At 37.5% G+C, this 14,123-nt stretch overlaps 1 protein-coding gene across 1 annotated transcript; it reads right to left on the bottom strand.

The window, feature by feature from the left end:
- Window positions 1–3,442: 3,442 nt before the first annotated feature.
- Window positions 3,443–12,711, bottom strand: LOC120570670 (interleukin-1 receptor type 2-like). The gene is made up of 6 exons (XM_039819168.1): window positions 12,592–12,711; window positions 8,289–8,352; window positions 6,229–6,463; window positions 5,914–6,100; window positions 5,020–5,170; window positions 3,443–4,410 (listed from the first exon to the last, which is right to left on the bottom strand). The coding sequence occupies exons 2-6, from the start codon at window positions 8,347–8,349 to the stop codon at window positions 4,337–4,339; spliced, it is 708 nt and encodes a 235-aa protein (XP_039675102.1). The 5' UTR covers window positions 8,350–8,352; window positions 12,592–12,711; the 3' UTR covers window positions 3,443–4,336.
- Between the last annotated feature and the right edge of the window lie 1,412 nt (window positions 12,712–14,123).

Below are 14,123 nucleotides of genomic sequence, written 5' to 3'. Positions count from 1 at the left end.
TCAGAGAGTTATAACAGAGTTCATGTTTCCATCTTGTAGCCTATACCTGCCTGACGTCTCCTCCCAGCGGCCACGACCCGCATCAGTCCACGATGCAAGCAGCTTTTTTTGGCATCATAGAGACGTTTTTGCTTCTGTGATTTTGTTCATTGAAGCTGAAGTCTTTTCCAGGTTAATCTATTCAGCATTATTAGCACAAGATAATAAATACATCAGTGTATTTGCAAAAACAAAAAAAAACAATTCTTCCAGGATATCATTTGGAGAAATAAGCTTCATTAACTGGATACATGTATTCTTTGCAATGCTAATGTTGACATGTTAGATCCTGCAGTGATTTTCTCAAGATAAAGTGGTGATCTTGGTGAACAAATGTACCAAAAAGATTACCAATCAGGCTCTGTGAATCATTTTCAACTTTTTACCACATAGGCTGTTATAGAGTACACTGGTGGCTCACTTTTCTTATTGAGGACATACAGTAACGGAATTTGTCTCCCTCTATTGGAAAAACGCTGTAACAACAGTTACATTCAACAGACATTCACTTACAGTAATAGTGGCTGAACGAAATACCCCCAAAAGTTAATTCTGCTGGAGAAAATACTTGTTGTATAACGTGGGCTGGGAAATAAGTGGTTACCTGCATTGCCATCACTACATTTTGAATATGTCTGTACTTGTCAGCTCAGTGAACAACAATAACGATAAGAAAAACACACAAGAAACTGCAATCAACTTCTTTATTTATTGTGGCTTTTTAAAAATAAATAAGATGTATTGAGAACATCAACGGCAGATATTACATTTGTTGTCAAATCTTTAAAACAGATAAATAAAAAAATTGGAAATTGAATGACCCTTCCATCAACAAAGAATAAAAACACATAATGACCCTCCCCTATTTTCCTTCAGTGTTCCATTCCACAAATACTGAACGGTCCCTTACTCCTCTTTATCCCCTGTGGGATAAAAGACTGCAAAGAGATCTCTCCAACCCATTTATTTCTTGGCAACATGCTGCGCATCTCCCTGTGACAGGTGCATCTTGTCTAACAGCTCCTCCAACTTTTAGAAACACCCAAACAGCCCAAAAAGGGCCAACTTCTTCCTGACAGCACTGTTGTTGCCAACTTGGCTTTTGCTTGTGGTGTGACTAAATCACAATCTTTTTCAGATGAATTTAAATAAAAAGGTTAATTAATGCATAATAATCGTGAAACTGTGATAATTTTTCAGACTGTAATAGTACCAACAAAATCTATAATCGTTGCATCCCTAATCAACAGGGTGATAAAGGAGTAAATCAAAGCAATCAGATTGAAGTGGGGTTGCAAGAGTGCAGGATTGGAAGTCCATTGATTTTATAATTAGACCTGGGAGAAAGACTTTATGTCCTTAATAAGCCACATTCCCAAAAATATCCTCCAAGTGTGGCAGCAAGCGTCACAAATCTCAATAACATGTGCATCCCTTCATGTAGTATGAAAGAAATTATGACATTCAGGTATCTCTGTAAAGAGAGTTCAATAAGAAGATCAACACCACACATGTCTCTCATGTGCAATAAAAAAAGCACTATTTCAACTTATCATTGAACTCCTATAACATTGTCAAAATCGATACAGAAAAACGTAGCCTCAAACAGAGCAGAGTTGAGGAGCAGGCTACAGATGTCTGGTAAGCTCACTTCTTTCTAACTACACCCCCCCCCAGAATTATTTTATTTTTAAACTTGTAATTTTCAGCCCCAATTAACTCTGACTGGAGACACTTTGTCAGACTTCACTGTAGTACTCCCCAAGAAACTTGAACCTTGACCTGTTAACATACTTTGATGTGTAAAATTGGTGCAGCTGCCCTTAAAGTAGGCGATTAGCTTAGCATAACAAAGACTGGAAGCAGGTGGTAACAGCTAGCCTGGTTGGAAAAATTGAACACTAAAGCTGACTAATTAACAACTTGTACCTCGTTTGTTTAATTTTAAGTTTAATGTTGGTATAATATGAAAATGGCTGGTGGATTTAAGACAAAAAATAATAATTTATTGAATGAATCAAATTTGAACATATCTGTCAGTATCTTTACATTGTTAGTTAATTTCCTATCCTGGCCTGGGACTCACATTAATACGGTTTGATAAAGTACTTATTGGACTTTAATTTGTCATTGCACTTACGAGCGTAGCTGTCCTCAATTTAGGTCATTGTGTACGTCTCATCTTTTTTTTCCTGCATCCACCGTGCGTGTCTGTGCACGTGTGTCAGTTGCGGGGGGAACGCAGCAGCAGCTGACAGGATTGAAACAGCAGCAGCATACAGGTTGGCATGACGTACGTGTGTTACATCAACTCGTTCTTACTCCCGCTTGGTCAGTGGCTCTCAGAGTCACATACTGACGCAACGTCTGGCACGTGGGACTGCTATGATTGGTTGAAGTCGCGGGAAACTCTGGTTATTGGTCAAATTGCAGAAAAGTTGCAGTAATTGATCAAAATTGCGAGTCACACCGAATTCTCGGTAATTGGTTGAATTTGCGTTAATTGTTTCGATCGCGAAATCCTGGAGGGACTGTATAGTAGTACAATGTCACTCTGTCACGTAGAAGTAGTCTACACTGTAAGTCAGTAGTAGGCTATACAGTGGAGTTGCATATGAAGTTGTTTGGGGTCCTTCTGTAAATAATTTTGGGGTATAATTTGGTTTTGAAGAATTCTACAAGCAGCAATACCACAGGCCAAGCAATCGGCCCGTTCCAAGCAGGCACATTTTCAACAGGCACTGTACTAGTATTACAAAAATGTGGAATAACACAAATGATAACGGCAACATTTTTGCACGCGCACACACACACACACACACACACACACACACACACACACACACACACTATGCTAAACCTGCCACAAATCAGACAAAAGTAAACAATGCAATTCTAAGAAAGGGTAAATGCACCCCTAACTGCACATTTGTGTTGAGTGATGGAGATGTCCAGTAAATGTACGAGTGAATCTTTAACAGTGAATTTTCAAACTGAACCGACTATAGGGCTGAATTAATCCCCATCTTGTGAAAGCTCGTTAAAACGCAGGCTTAAAACGGGTGCTTGTTTGAGCCTAGTTTTGTACTGAACTAAATGTAACAGATTGAACCAGCAGCTGAGTGAATGAAGCGATAGACTGAATCAACACCAAATGTCACAGCAGAATACACTGTGATGTGTCTTACTGCTTTACATACTGAAGGGCACTTCAAAGGTGGTGTGTTAAGGAAAAGAAGGTGAACTAACTAGAGTGGCTACAAATATTTGAACTGAACAAAACAATTCAAATCAGCAAAAGGATTTTAAAAAAGAAGCTTTTAAGCTAACACTTAGCATAGCATAAATTGAGTAGATCCTTCGCAGAAAATAGATCTAAGGAAACAGAGGGCGACACAGATGATTCAAGATTTAAAGCTTTATTGTTATATGCAATACCTACTATGTATTATGTGCAAATGTAGCATTATGCAGCGCATGTATTATTCTTAACTTGCATACAATGCCAAACAGTATATGTAACATAACATAGCATTTTTAACCATTCTTAACTATATATAATTTGAGTGTTCAGGAAATATGCAGGACATGCAGGAAATCGTCACAGGTCGGACTCAAACCCTGGACCTTTGCGTCGAGGCATAAACCGTATGTATATGTGCACCTGCTCTACCAACTGAGCGAATCCGGCCACCAAATACAGCATTTCTGATCTGTGTGAGACACTCTACGATTAAAAAATTGCCTACAAACCAATTTAGTAAAAAACAAAAACAAATTAGAAAACAAAACATACAGTTTAATAAGGCAACACTAGTGCAAACTGTAGTGTAGAGTCCAACATGACTGTACCATGACAACAGTAGTATGAGTTTGTACCGTACATTAAGACATGTAATACAATACATTGGAAGTACAATGTTGAAGGGGTACTTAAAACGCACCACAAAATGTTTGGTGTAACAATATAGTGAGGAGTCCACTTCATGTCTTTGTTATACCGCAGCAGCAATTTAAAAGGTTTATGTATATGTGTACTGAGGGTGGGACACATTTTGAGGGAGTGAGGGGGAGGGAGGGGAGGGTTAGTTGAGTGGAGCTGGTGACCAATTTTACAGCCTGGGCAAAAAATATGTTGATGAGCCTGGTCATTCTATACTCCACGCTTTCCAAGTTGGGGATGCGTCGGGCCTTTTATGGTTATATGAGCCCTTCTGCGGGGTCTAGGTTATAGTAGATTTTCTGCAGAGATGGAGGACCAGTCCCCTTTCATGCCAAATGGCTGTCTTCACTATTCTCAGCGATGAGTGATGCTGAGTTTTCCCTTTCTTGAAGCAGCCGTGGATTTTGCAGATCCATGTGAGGTGTTCCCTGATATGAATGGCCCAGAAATTAAAAATGAAATAATTTACAGTCAACGGTACACATACCCAATTCACTACAAACAACATAACTCAAGTTGGGGAGAATATATTTTTTTAAGTGACACATTCTCATTGATATTTAAACAAGATTATCGAGGGTGTGGTTACAAGGTGATAGCTCATACATAAAGTAGATCAATATAATCACAAATGTCCATACATTTATCAGTACAATCAAATACTGATTTCTTTGTATGGTGGGAGAATGTAGGCCTGCATGCCTTCAAATGCCTTGTTCACCTCCTTGTTCTGAGTTATGTTAGTGCTCCGTATATAGACCTTTTCAATGAAATTCCATCGCTAGGCAACAGCCTGGCCCCTTGTTAACTTCCTGTCAGTTGATGCCATTTACATACACTGCAACAGGAAATCAACTTGGGTCCATTTAGAATGTTTATGTTTAAAACTGTGAAATGGTCTTAGCATTTGCTAGTGGTGTGAACAATCCGATTGCTAGGAAACCCATGGATGATCTTGGTCTATAGTCATCATTATTTCTTTTTTTTTTTTTTACCCCAAACTAAAGGCTTAAAAAAACCTGAAAATGATCTCTCACCTTCAACCTTTAGCTCCCTGGAGGCTGACGAGTTGTACTCCTTGCCGTTGTATGTCCAGGTACAAATGCACGTGTAGATTCCCTCGTCATCTTTGCTAGCATTATCAATCCAAAGATCATCTTCATGGCGACTTTGAAGGGGTTTCTTGTCCTGCATTTTTTAGGGGGGAAAATAAGATTTTACACACTGTTTTGAGGTCTTGGCAATCATTTTCTTAGCGTTCATGTCAGTATAGCATGTTGGAATAAACTGAATGGTTTTATAAAAAGAAAGAAAACTGATATCACTCTGAATGTAAATGTTGTGCATACTTATTATATATATATATATATATATATATATTTATATATATTTACCATACTATATCAGCTAAATGTACATGTGTAAGAGCCCAAAATATATTAAATAATAATGTAATAAAAATGTATAATTAATGATTACTTTTCAATCCAATTTGCCTTCTAAAACGATGTTAAATAAAGCATAATTTGTTAAACATTTCCTACAAGCCCACTGATATGTAATATGTATGGTATTTCCTCAAAGATTCCTAGGAAGAACAACTTACTTGGTACTATCATGGAAAAGAGATAGTGTCTAGTTGGTATACTCAGGAAGTACCCCTAATGATGTAGGCGTTAACAAAGAATAAAGAAGAGCACAGCTGTTCCGAACATTGACTACAGGAAGTAGATTAGATTAGATTTTTTTTACTGATCCCAAAGAAATGGGAAATAATGGTGTTGCAGCAGCAAAAATATCAGACACACAGCACACATACAGAGTATACATTAAGTAAAGCTTACATTCTCAGCCTATGTGTTCTGCATACTACATGTATTTTAACAATAGATTATTACATCACACTTTAATGTCACTGTAATCACACGTACCTTGTTCCATCTGAATTTTCCTTTCAACCTTTGACATGTTTTCTTGACAGGATCTGGACATGGGATCATTTTGTTCGTGTCTGAGTTTTTGATTTCTCCGTAGAGCAAGTTCTTCATATAGCTTGATTTGACGACGTTAACTTCCACATCATATTTGTAGCACTTTCCTGATGATGGGTCTGTTTCCCTGGAGAAGAAGCAATAGTTTTCTGTTATTCAGATCAGGGGCTGTATTAACAGATCATTAGGTAGAGTTACCAAAAGATAATGAATTTGAACTCCGTTGCCAAAACGTGTAGACAGAAGTATCCTTACCAGGCAGTGTAATTGCCAGAGTTCTCAGGGAGGAGGTTTAAGAAAAAGAGTGCTTCACCATGGTAATGTACATTCTCGTTCTTGTCAGTGGGGATTTTTGTCTCATTTTTGTACCATTCGATATCTTCATCAGAGAGGCCGCTTGCAACATCGTAAGGCTCTAAATAAAATGCCTCCCCTTCCAACAGGGTGTATGACCTCTTGTCCATCTTTTGGCATTTGGGCTCAGTTGTCCCTGAAAATGTGAGAGAAGATGATAGAAATAATGGTGATAAACACAATATTATTAATTCCTGGTTATGTAAAAAAAAGAATCTTGAATAGGTTCAGTACTAACACAGAACAAATTAATATAAGTAAACTGATTAATTTGAACTTTAACTAGTAAATAAAACTACATCACATTCTCCATTCTGTGTGTGTAATTACGTCATGTACGTATGCACGGAAGTGAAGTAACAAATGTACTCTTTTTCTACGCCTAACAAAGTACTTTTTGTGCCTATTCCTAACCCAAGTGTGACTATTTTGCAATAACAACATGTCTAAAACCCCAACCGTCACGTTTAGATATGAGGACAGAAAACACTCCTGTGGGTCTTGTTTCCTGCCACTGCTAGGGATGCTTATTTATGTAAATGGCCTGTATTTATATTGCGCTTTTCTAGTCTTTCACATAGTACAGGAACCATTTAACATACACACACATTCATATACTGTGGCCGAGGCTGCCATACAAGGTTCCCCTGCTAATCAGATAAACATTCACACACATTCACACACCGATGACGCAGCATCGGGAGCAATTTGGAGTTCAGAGCCAGGGATCGAACCTCCAACGCTCCAAATGGTAGGCGACCGCGCTACCACCTGAGCCACAGCCGCCCCCTTATAAGAAAAACGACCTATGGCAGACCTCACAGAAATAGTGACATAACATGTAGTTACAGACATGATAAACTGTATTGATACACTGTATGTATAAGTATATTTAGTGCTATTTAGATTTATGCTGTATTAAAGGTTCAATGTGTAGGAATCATATATTGCAATCAACTCTCTCGTACCACGCAGTTCAAAGTACGTATTACAGCCACGTTAGCCTTCACGCTTAAAAAATCCGGTCTCTTGCTCTTTTCGATATCCTTTTTCTTTTTCTGGGCGAAGAAGAAGACTCCTGTTCCTCAAATTTGGATTTTGAATACGTGTGGTCCTCCATGTTTCCTTTTTCAAACTTGCCGGGCCAGGAAGTGACGATACCCATTAGCAGCATTAGCAGCACCTGTGACTTTCTCTTATATACTGTCTATGCTTTCTCATGTGACAGCGAAAACGCGAAAGGCGGAGCAGTAAGTCCTGTATGTCCCTTACCAGCTAATGTATTTCAAGATGCCGCATGAATATGGAGCGTCTATCCTAGTTTATGCAAATGTAAAATAGAGTTTCAGAAAAATGTTTTTACAAAAAAAGATTTAGCAGACGTAACTCAAACAGGAGTAAATCTATCTACGTCTATAAGAACTATTTTCAGCTGTGGATTTGGTGCTCTAGTAAGTATTTCCAGCAGCAGGACGGCATGTGTAGGATTTAATGAAAATAAACTACAGTGTGGTTTCATGGTAATGAAGGAACATGTGGCTCATTGATGTGTTTTTAATAGTTTCTGAACAACAATGGAGCTCTATGGCACAGACAAATAAGATGTATAAGGTTTTGGCTACACAGACTGGTCAGATACCTTCATTGTTGGTTTTGGTCTTTTGGTTAAACTTGTTGACAATAAGGAAAACTATTACAACCATATCCTTTTAATACATAATATAAATACAAATTACTTTTAGAAACATACAGACAGGATCAAGTCCATTACATTCTGGCCTTGTCCGCTTCAAATATTTTCTTTTTTTGCTTTGAAGTGGGTACTTCCTTCAATATGTGCAGCCTCAGCAGTATGAGTCTATATACTGCACCCACAAGTGTGGTTCAATGGGAATGGACTTTTCACATGGTTGCAGCTTCATAAACCATTAATGCACACTTCATCATAATGAGTACCCTACCTGAACATTCAGATGTAGTTATCACCATGAAGATGAGGAAGAGAAGTCGGGAAGTGTCCATTTTCTGAGAGAGACAGTGCACATTCAAAGTTAAACAACATGGTTTTGCTTCTTATTTCATAATTAACATGGCACACGTTACATACTGGTCTTATTCAGTCACTCCTGCAGGAACCTTTAACCACAGTGCTATAACTGCTGACTATCTTGTCCCTCAAGGCCACAGAACGATACGATCATGAAAGTTAGAAAATAAGTCTCATAGGAAATTCTTATCATAACAGATGTGGCCTACACTGTAAAAATTATCAGGGTGGTTCTACTTAAAAATGTAAGTTCAATTGCTGCCTTAAAAATGTGAGTAAAGCCAACATTAAGAATAGTGTTGTTTCAACCCACAAAGTTAGATTATAGAATATGTTTAATTAATGATCATTTATTGTTTGAACTTGATACTGTGATTTAAAACAACTATCAATACTACATTGTCCACTCAAGGAAACTTGCTTCCTCTTGTCAAGCAAAAATACAATTGTATGCTATTTCAACTCGAACGTAAGGTTAGAGAAGATGTTTAATTAATAATAATTTATTGTTAGAACTTGATACTGTGAGTTAAAACAACCATATATCTTACATTGTATATTCAAGGAAACTTGCTTCCTTTTGTTAAACAAACATACAATTTTACATTTAATTTCAACTAACTGTATTCATACCAACTGTCTTTTCAAGTTAGGTGTACTCATGTTTTTAAGGCAGCAATTGAACTTATACTTTCAACTTAAGCAGACTAATGTTTTTACTAAAAGATCACACACTGTAATAAATTTCATGGTAGTTTAACTTGGAAATGAAAGTTCACCTTCAGCCTTGAAAATCGAAGTTCACTCAACTTGAAGACTGCTTTTGTTTCAACTTAGAAATTAAAGTTAATGAGGGTGATGTAACTACAGTGTTCTAGTTTTGTTAAAGTTGTTATTTTAGTTGATTTAACTTTTAATTACTTAGTTTAACTTCATACTTTAAGTTAAAACAAATAAATTACTTTCTTTAATAATGCAAGAAACCTTCCTTGCCTAGTATAACAGACATACTTTTCTGCTTTATTACAACTCACTTAAAGTTACAATAACATAACCACATTTATAGTGGAGATAGTGTGGGTGCTGGGGTTGGGCGGCCCCAGGGCCCCCATGCAAAATAGTGGTCCCTCTAAAGCCTCTGATCTTGCATCACTTGTGCTAATGAAGTGACACACTGCAGATTAATAGCTGAAGAAAGCCTATTACTGCTCAAAGTCTAATGCTGCAATACTCCAGCTCTTCTTATCAAACATAACAGTCACTTAACTCATGGTTACAAATGTAAACCAGCACAACAATGACAATTACCAGGCAACAAAACACTACATTCAAGCACACGTTTAATAAACGGAATTCAAACAAACAATTCCGAACAAATTGCAAACTTTTCAGCAAATTTTAACACAACTCTATTTACCGCCTTGCATCATGGGAATTGACAAGCCAATGAACCAATTGCACCTGCAGTATGTAGATTGGGGTTGGGCTAAATGTGGGCGGAGCTGTTTGACTTTTGAAAAGTACTTTTCAAGTACATTTCAATATGAGAAGAGTGAAATGACAAATTCACAATTCACAAGCCTTTGACAGGTACTCCCTCCTCCCACTAGTGCTTTGTTGTTTGCCACAACACTTGTTATATTTTAGTAGAAATTTGCATAGGCTACATCACTTATGTGTATAATCAATTTATTCTGTCCATGCTTTAACTATGCTGTGAAGACAGGTTATTTTAAAATCGAAAGGCAACCATTTCTTGTTGCAACACACACACTTTTTTTTTCAACTGATAACTTACATACCCAAGTTCAATCAACACATACATATCTGATAAAAAATTTAAATAGTGGACCCAATGAATAAATGCAAGTTTAACTTTCAAAAACTCATAAAGTTGAGTTCAAAATCCAAAACTTGTATAAGCGTGTTCAGTTAAAAATAAGAAATAAGTGGACATAACTAAATGGGTCTGTACTTTTTTACAGTGTAATGGGACATCATGCAACCATTTGCAGGATTTGAGTTTGCCCTGTTACATTGCTTAGTTTGTATTTTAAATCTTATTGCATATAGATTACATGCAACTGGCTGCACTTGAGCCTAGGATTGTCTTAGTTACAAGAAATATACAACATGGCTCTTGGCCAAAAAGATGCCTTCTGTATTTTAAATGGTAACGGCTGGGCTAGAGGCAGGACATGTGAAATACTTTATGATCGAGAAGTGACTGCAGCATTTACAACAGTGTTGGACATGAGCAGTGAAACAGTATCTTAATTAGAGCTAGAACTAAGGATTAGTTTTACCACAGAATCATCTTTTTTCAGGCCTACTTAAAATACTTTTTCCCGCATCTTGTCTAACAGTTCTTTAGCTTTTGTAAAATATTTAGAGTAATTTTATCATTCAGGACACCGAAATTGTGAAGACTAGGTAGATTATAGTAATTAAGGTAGTGTGGTTGAGTTACAACTTTCCCTGTCAAGTGAAATATATGTTTGTCTAAGTGAGAGATTGGTCAATTACCAGCAACAAGCATGCATCGGCAGTTTGCACATGCATGCAGTGGAAGATATGTTCTGAAACGGTATCTGCACAAGACAGAAGGATCTTATCTATCTTTTATACAGCAAGTTCCTCTCCTAATATGACTGACAAACTGCAGGTTCAGTTTAACGCCGATAAAAACACAGTTAAACACAAACAGTTTTCCATAAAGACATCAGCAACTTTGAATAACCATTTAATTTAAAGAGCCATCACCTCAATTTTAGATTTATTTCAATTCAATTAAATTTTATTTATAGTATCAAATCATAACAGAGTTATCTCGAGACACTTTACAGATAGAGTAGGTCTAGACCACACTCTATAATTTCCAAAGCCCCAACAATTACAGTAATTCCCTCAAGAGCTAGCATTAGCAGTGGCTGTTGCGACAGTGGTGAGGAAAAACTCCCTTTTAGGAAGAAACCTCGGCAGACCCAGACTCTTGGTAGGCGGTGTCTGACTGTGCCGGTTGGGGGTGTGATGAACAGTGGCAAATAATAGTCATAATAAAGATAATGGAACAGTGACTACAATGGTAGTTGTAGTAGTTCATGTCATAGCAGGGCACAGCAGGGCGTTACGGGATGTGGCGTGGCACAGCCGAGCATGGGTGGATGCAGTGGACGCGGCAGGACGCGGCAGGACGCCGCCGGACATTGCAGGGAATCGCAGAGCGTAGCAGGGTGTAGCAGGTCCATAGCGTAGCAGGGTGTAGCAGGTCCACATTTAAATAATCATATGTGTCATATGTGTCAAGAGTCATATGTTTTAGAAAGCCGCTGCCTTAATATTCATACTGCTGACATAAAGTGACATTGACATTCACTTAGACGTGTTTCTGTCCATGCACCTAATGGATGTAAGTCCAATCCTCTAATAATTCTTTTAGCTCGGGTGTGGTCTCCAACCAATCTTGGTCTTTGGCTGCTAAATGCTCCACTATATGTTTGCCAGCTAATTGTTTACTTTGTCTGGCAGCTGTTTGATGCTCAGCAGGTAGTGTAGGTTTATTTGCTGCCTTGAGAGGGTTGATGAGAGTGGAGTTTGCCAAAACAAATACCTATTACAGCTTCAACAATTGCTTTGTGTAGTTACTATGGATATCATTAAAATAAATAACCAAACCTATTCCACACAGTCTGTCTCGCAGGGCTGTTGTAATAGCAACATGCAATAAAACAGTGACATATCGTAAATGTACATTCATGAAAACACTGTGTGATGTTACAGTATTTTATAGATGAGGCCACTGAAAATATTTAATTGCTGCACTACAGCTGCAAAACAGAACCAATATTTAAAAATATCTAACATGCTCTCTTTTGGACCATCAGAATGAATGGATTTGAAATGGTATAAAACAAATGTGTAAGGCTATATCTTTTTTTTTTGGTCACTAGATCTTAGTGCAGTTATGATTACAGTAATATTGTTTTTTGTTAAAATGCTGCAACTATTGGCTGCTGAGATGGCAACATGTGTACCATACCTTCATATATATATATATATATATATATATATATATATATATATATATATATATATATATATATATATATATATACATAATACATTGATTAAATAAAGTGCAGGTCTTGTCGGAAATTAGACTGTTCAGTGCAGTTTCAAATAAACATGGAGGAGTACAAATTAAACCGCTTGCTTACCTTCTAAAATTGTGCGTTGACAGCTGGAGTGGATTCAGTCAGACTCTGTCTCGTCCGTCTCCTCTGCTTGGTTTTAAATCTTCCTTGCTAATCACTGATCTCTGTAGATTGGTTGAGAGCAAGAATGCCCACCCCCTCCCCACACACACACATAAACATAAAACACACACCCACACACACACACACACACACACACACACACACACACACACACACACACACACACACACACACACACACACACACACTTCTTCACTAGAATATCCTTAGAAACCTCTCACAGCAATCTGTCAAAGCATTTGTGTGGGTGGGTGTGGTTTACTGTAAGAACTTTAGTATATTAAGTTCAACCCTTTGCATGGTAAGATCAATATTTACATATCTCTTTCTGTCTCGCTTGTGATACAACAGGATGTGAAGTACATTTGCAGTAAAAGAACAAGAAGCTGTATGTACACCGCTGTTCGAATAACATGTTGACAAAACTAAGACTCTAGATATTCTGAAAGTCATATTTTGTAGGATGAAATTGTGACATCATATGAACACAATAAAGTAACTGATTACCAAAACGAAAAACACGACATTGAAAAATTACAACATTGGACTCAGTTCAATTATAGAAAATACTTTATTGTCCCCTTGGGGAAACTTTTCTTCGACTCCGGTGCTGACAACCTTAGCTGCACTTATAATAAGCACTGTTACCAGTAAGACTAGCAGCTAATGGACGTGTAGATAGAAAACCTTTTAGGGATCAGAATAATGTAAAAATACTTTCATCTAAAATATTTATAACATAGTAGGCTATTAAACTGGATTATACTTTCCCTGTTTCCGTCGGAAATTAAAGCTACACTCTAAAAACTCCTGGGTTATTTCGTCACAGTTTCTGGGTTATTTGTGTTGGGTTAAAATTATGGGTTATTTTTTCAACGAGTAACCATTTTCTGGGTTATAGGACTAATATTTTGACCCAATTCCTGGATTGTTTGGTTTGCTGGGTTATTTTTCAAAGAGTAACCCATGTTCTGGTTATACGGTTGTCTCTCTCTCTCTCTCTCTCTCTGTCTCTCTCTTTCTCTCTCTCTCTCTGCAAACCAGTACAATAAATTGTTGGACAGGGTCATCCATTTTTTTTCTCATATCATTTTGGAGGAGTTAGTTAGGTTATCTGTTACCCAACTCCTTGGTTGAAAATGGCCCAGGACCAACTAATTTCTGGGTTATTTCAACCCAGAAAATGGGGTTGTTCTTTTGACCCAGAAGTTGGGTTATATTAACTACAATGTTGGGTTATTTTAACCCAACATTTGGGCCAAAGTACTTAACCCAGAAGTTGGGTCAAAAAGAGTAACCCAATTTTCTGGGTTGAAGTAACCCAGAAATTAGTTGGCCCCTTTTAACCCAGAAGTTGGGTAAAAAATAACCCATAATGGGTTATTTTTGACCCAGGAGTTTTTAGAGTGTATAGTGCGTAGTTTCTGTCTCCCCCATGAGGAATTCTAAGAAAACATGATGGACTCTTCAGA

This window comes from Perca fluviatilis, chromosome 12 (genome assembly GCF_010015445.1).
Source record: "Perca fluviatilis chromosome 12, GENO_Pfluv_1.0, whole genome shotgun sequence".
Lineage (NCBI taxonomy): Eukaryota > Metazoa > Chordata > Actinopteri > Perciformes > Percidae > Perca > Perca fluviatilis.
This window is presented reverse-complemented; position numbering and strand designations above follow the sequence as displayed.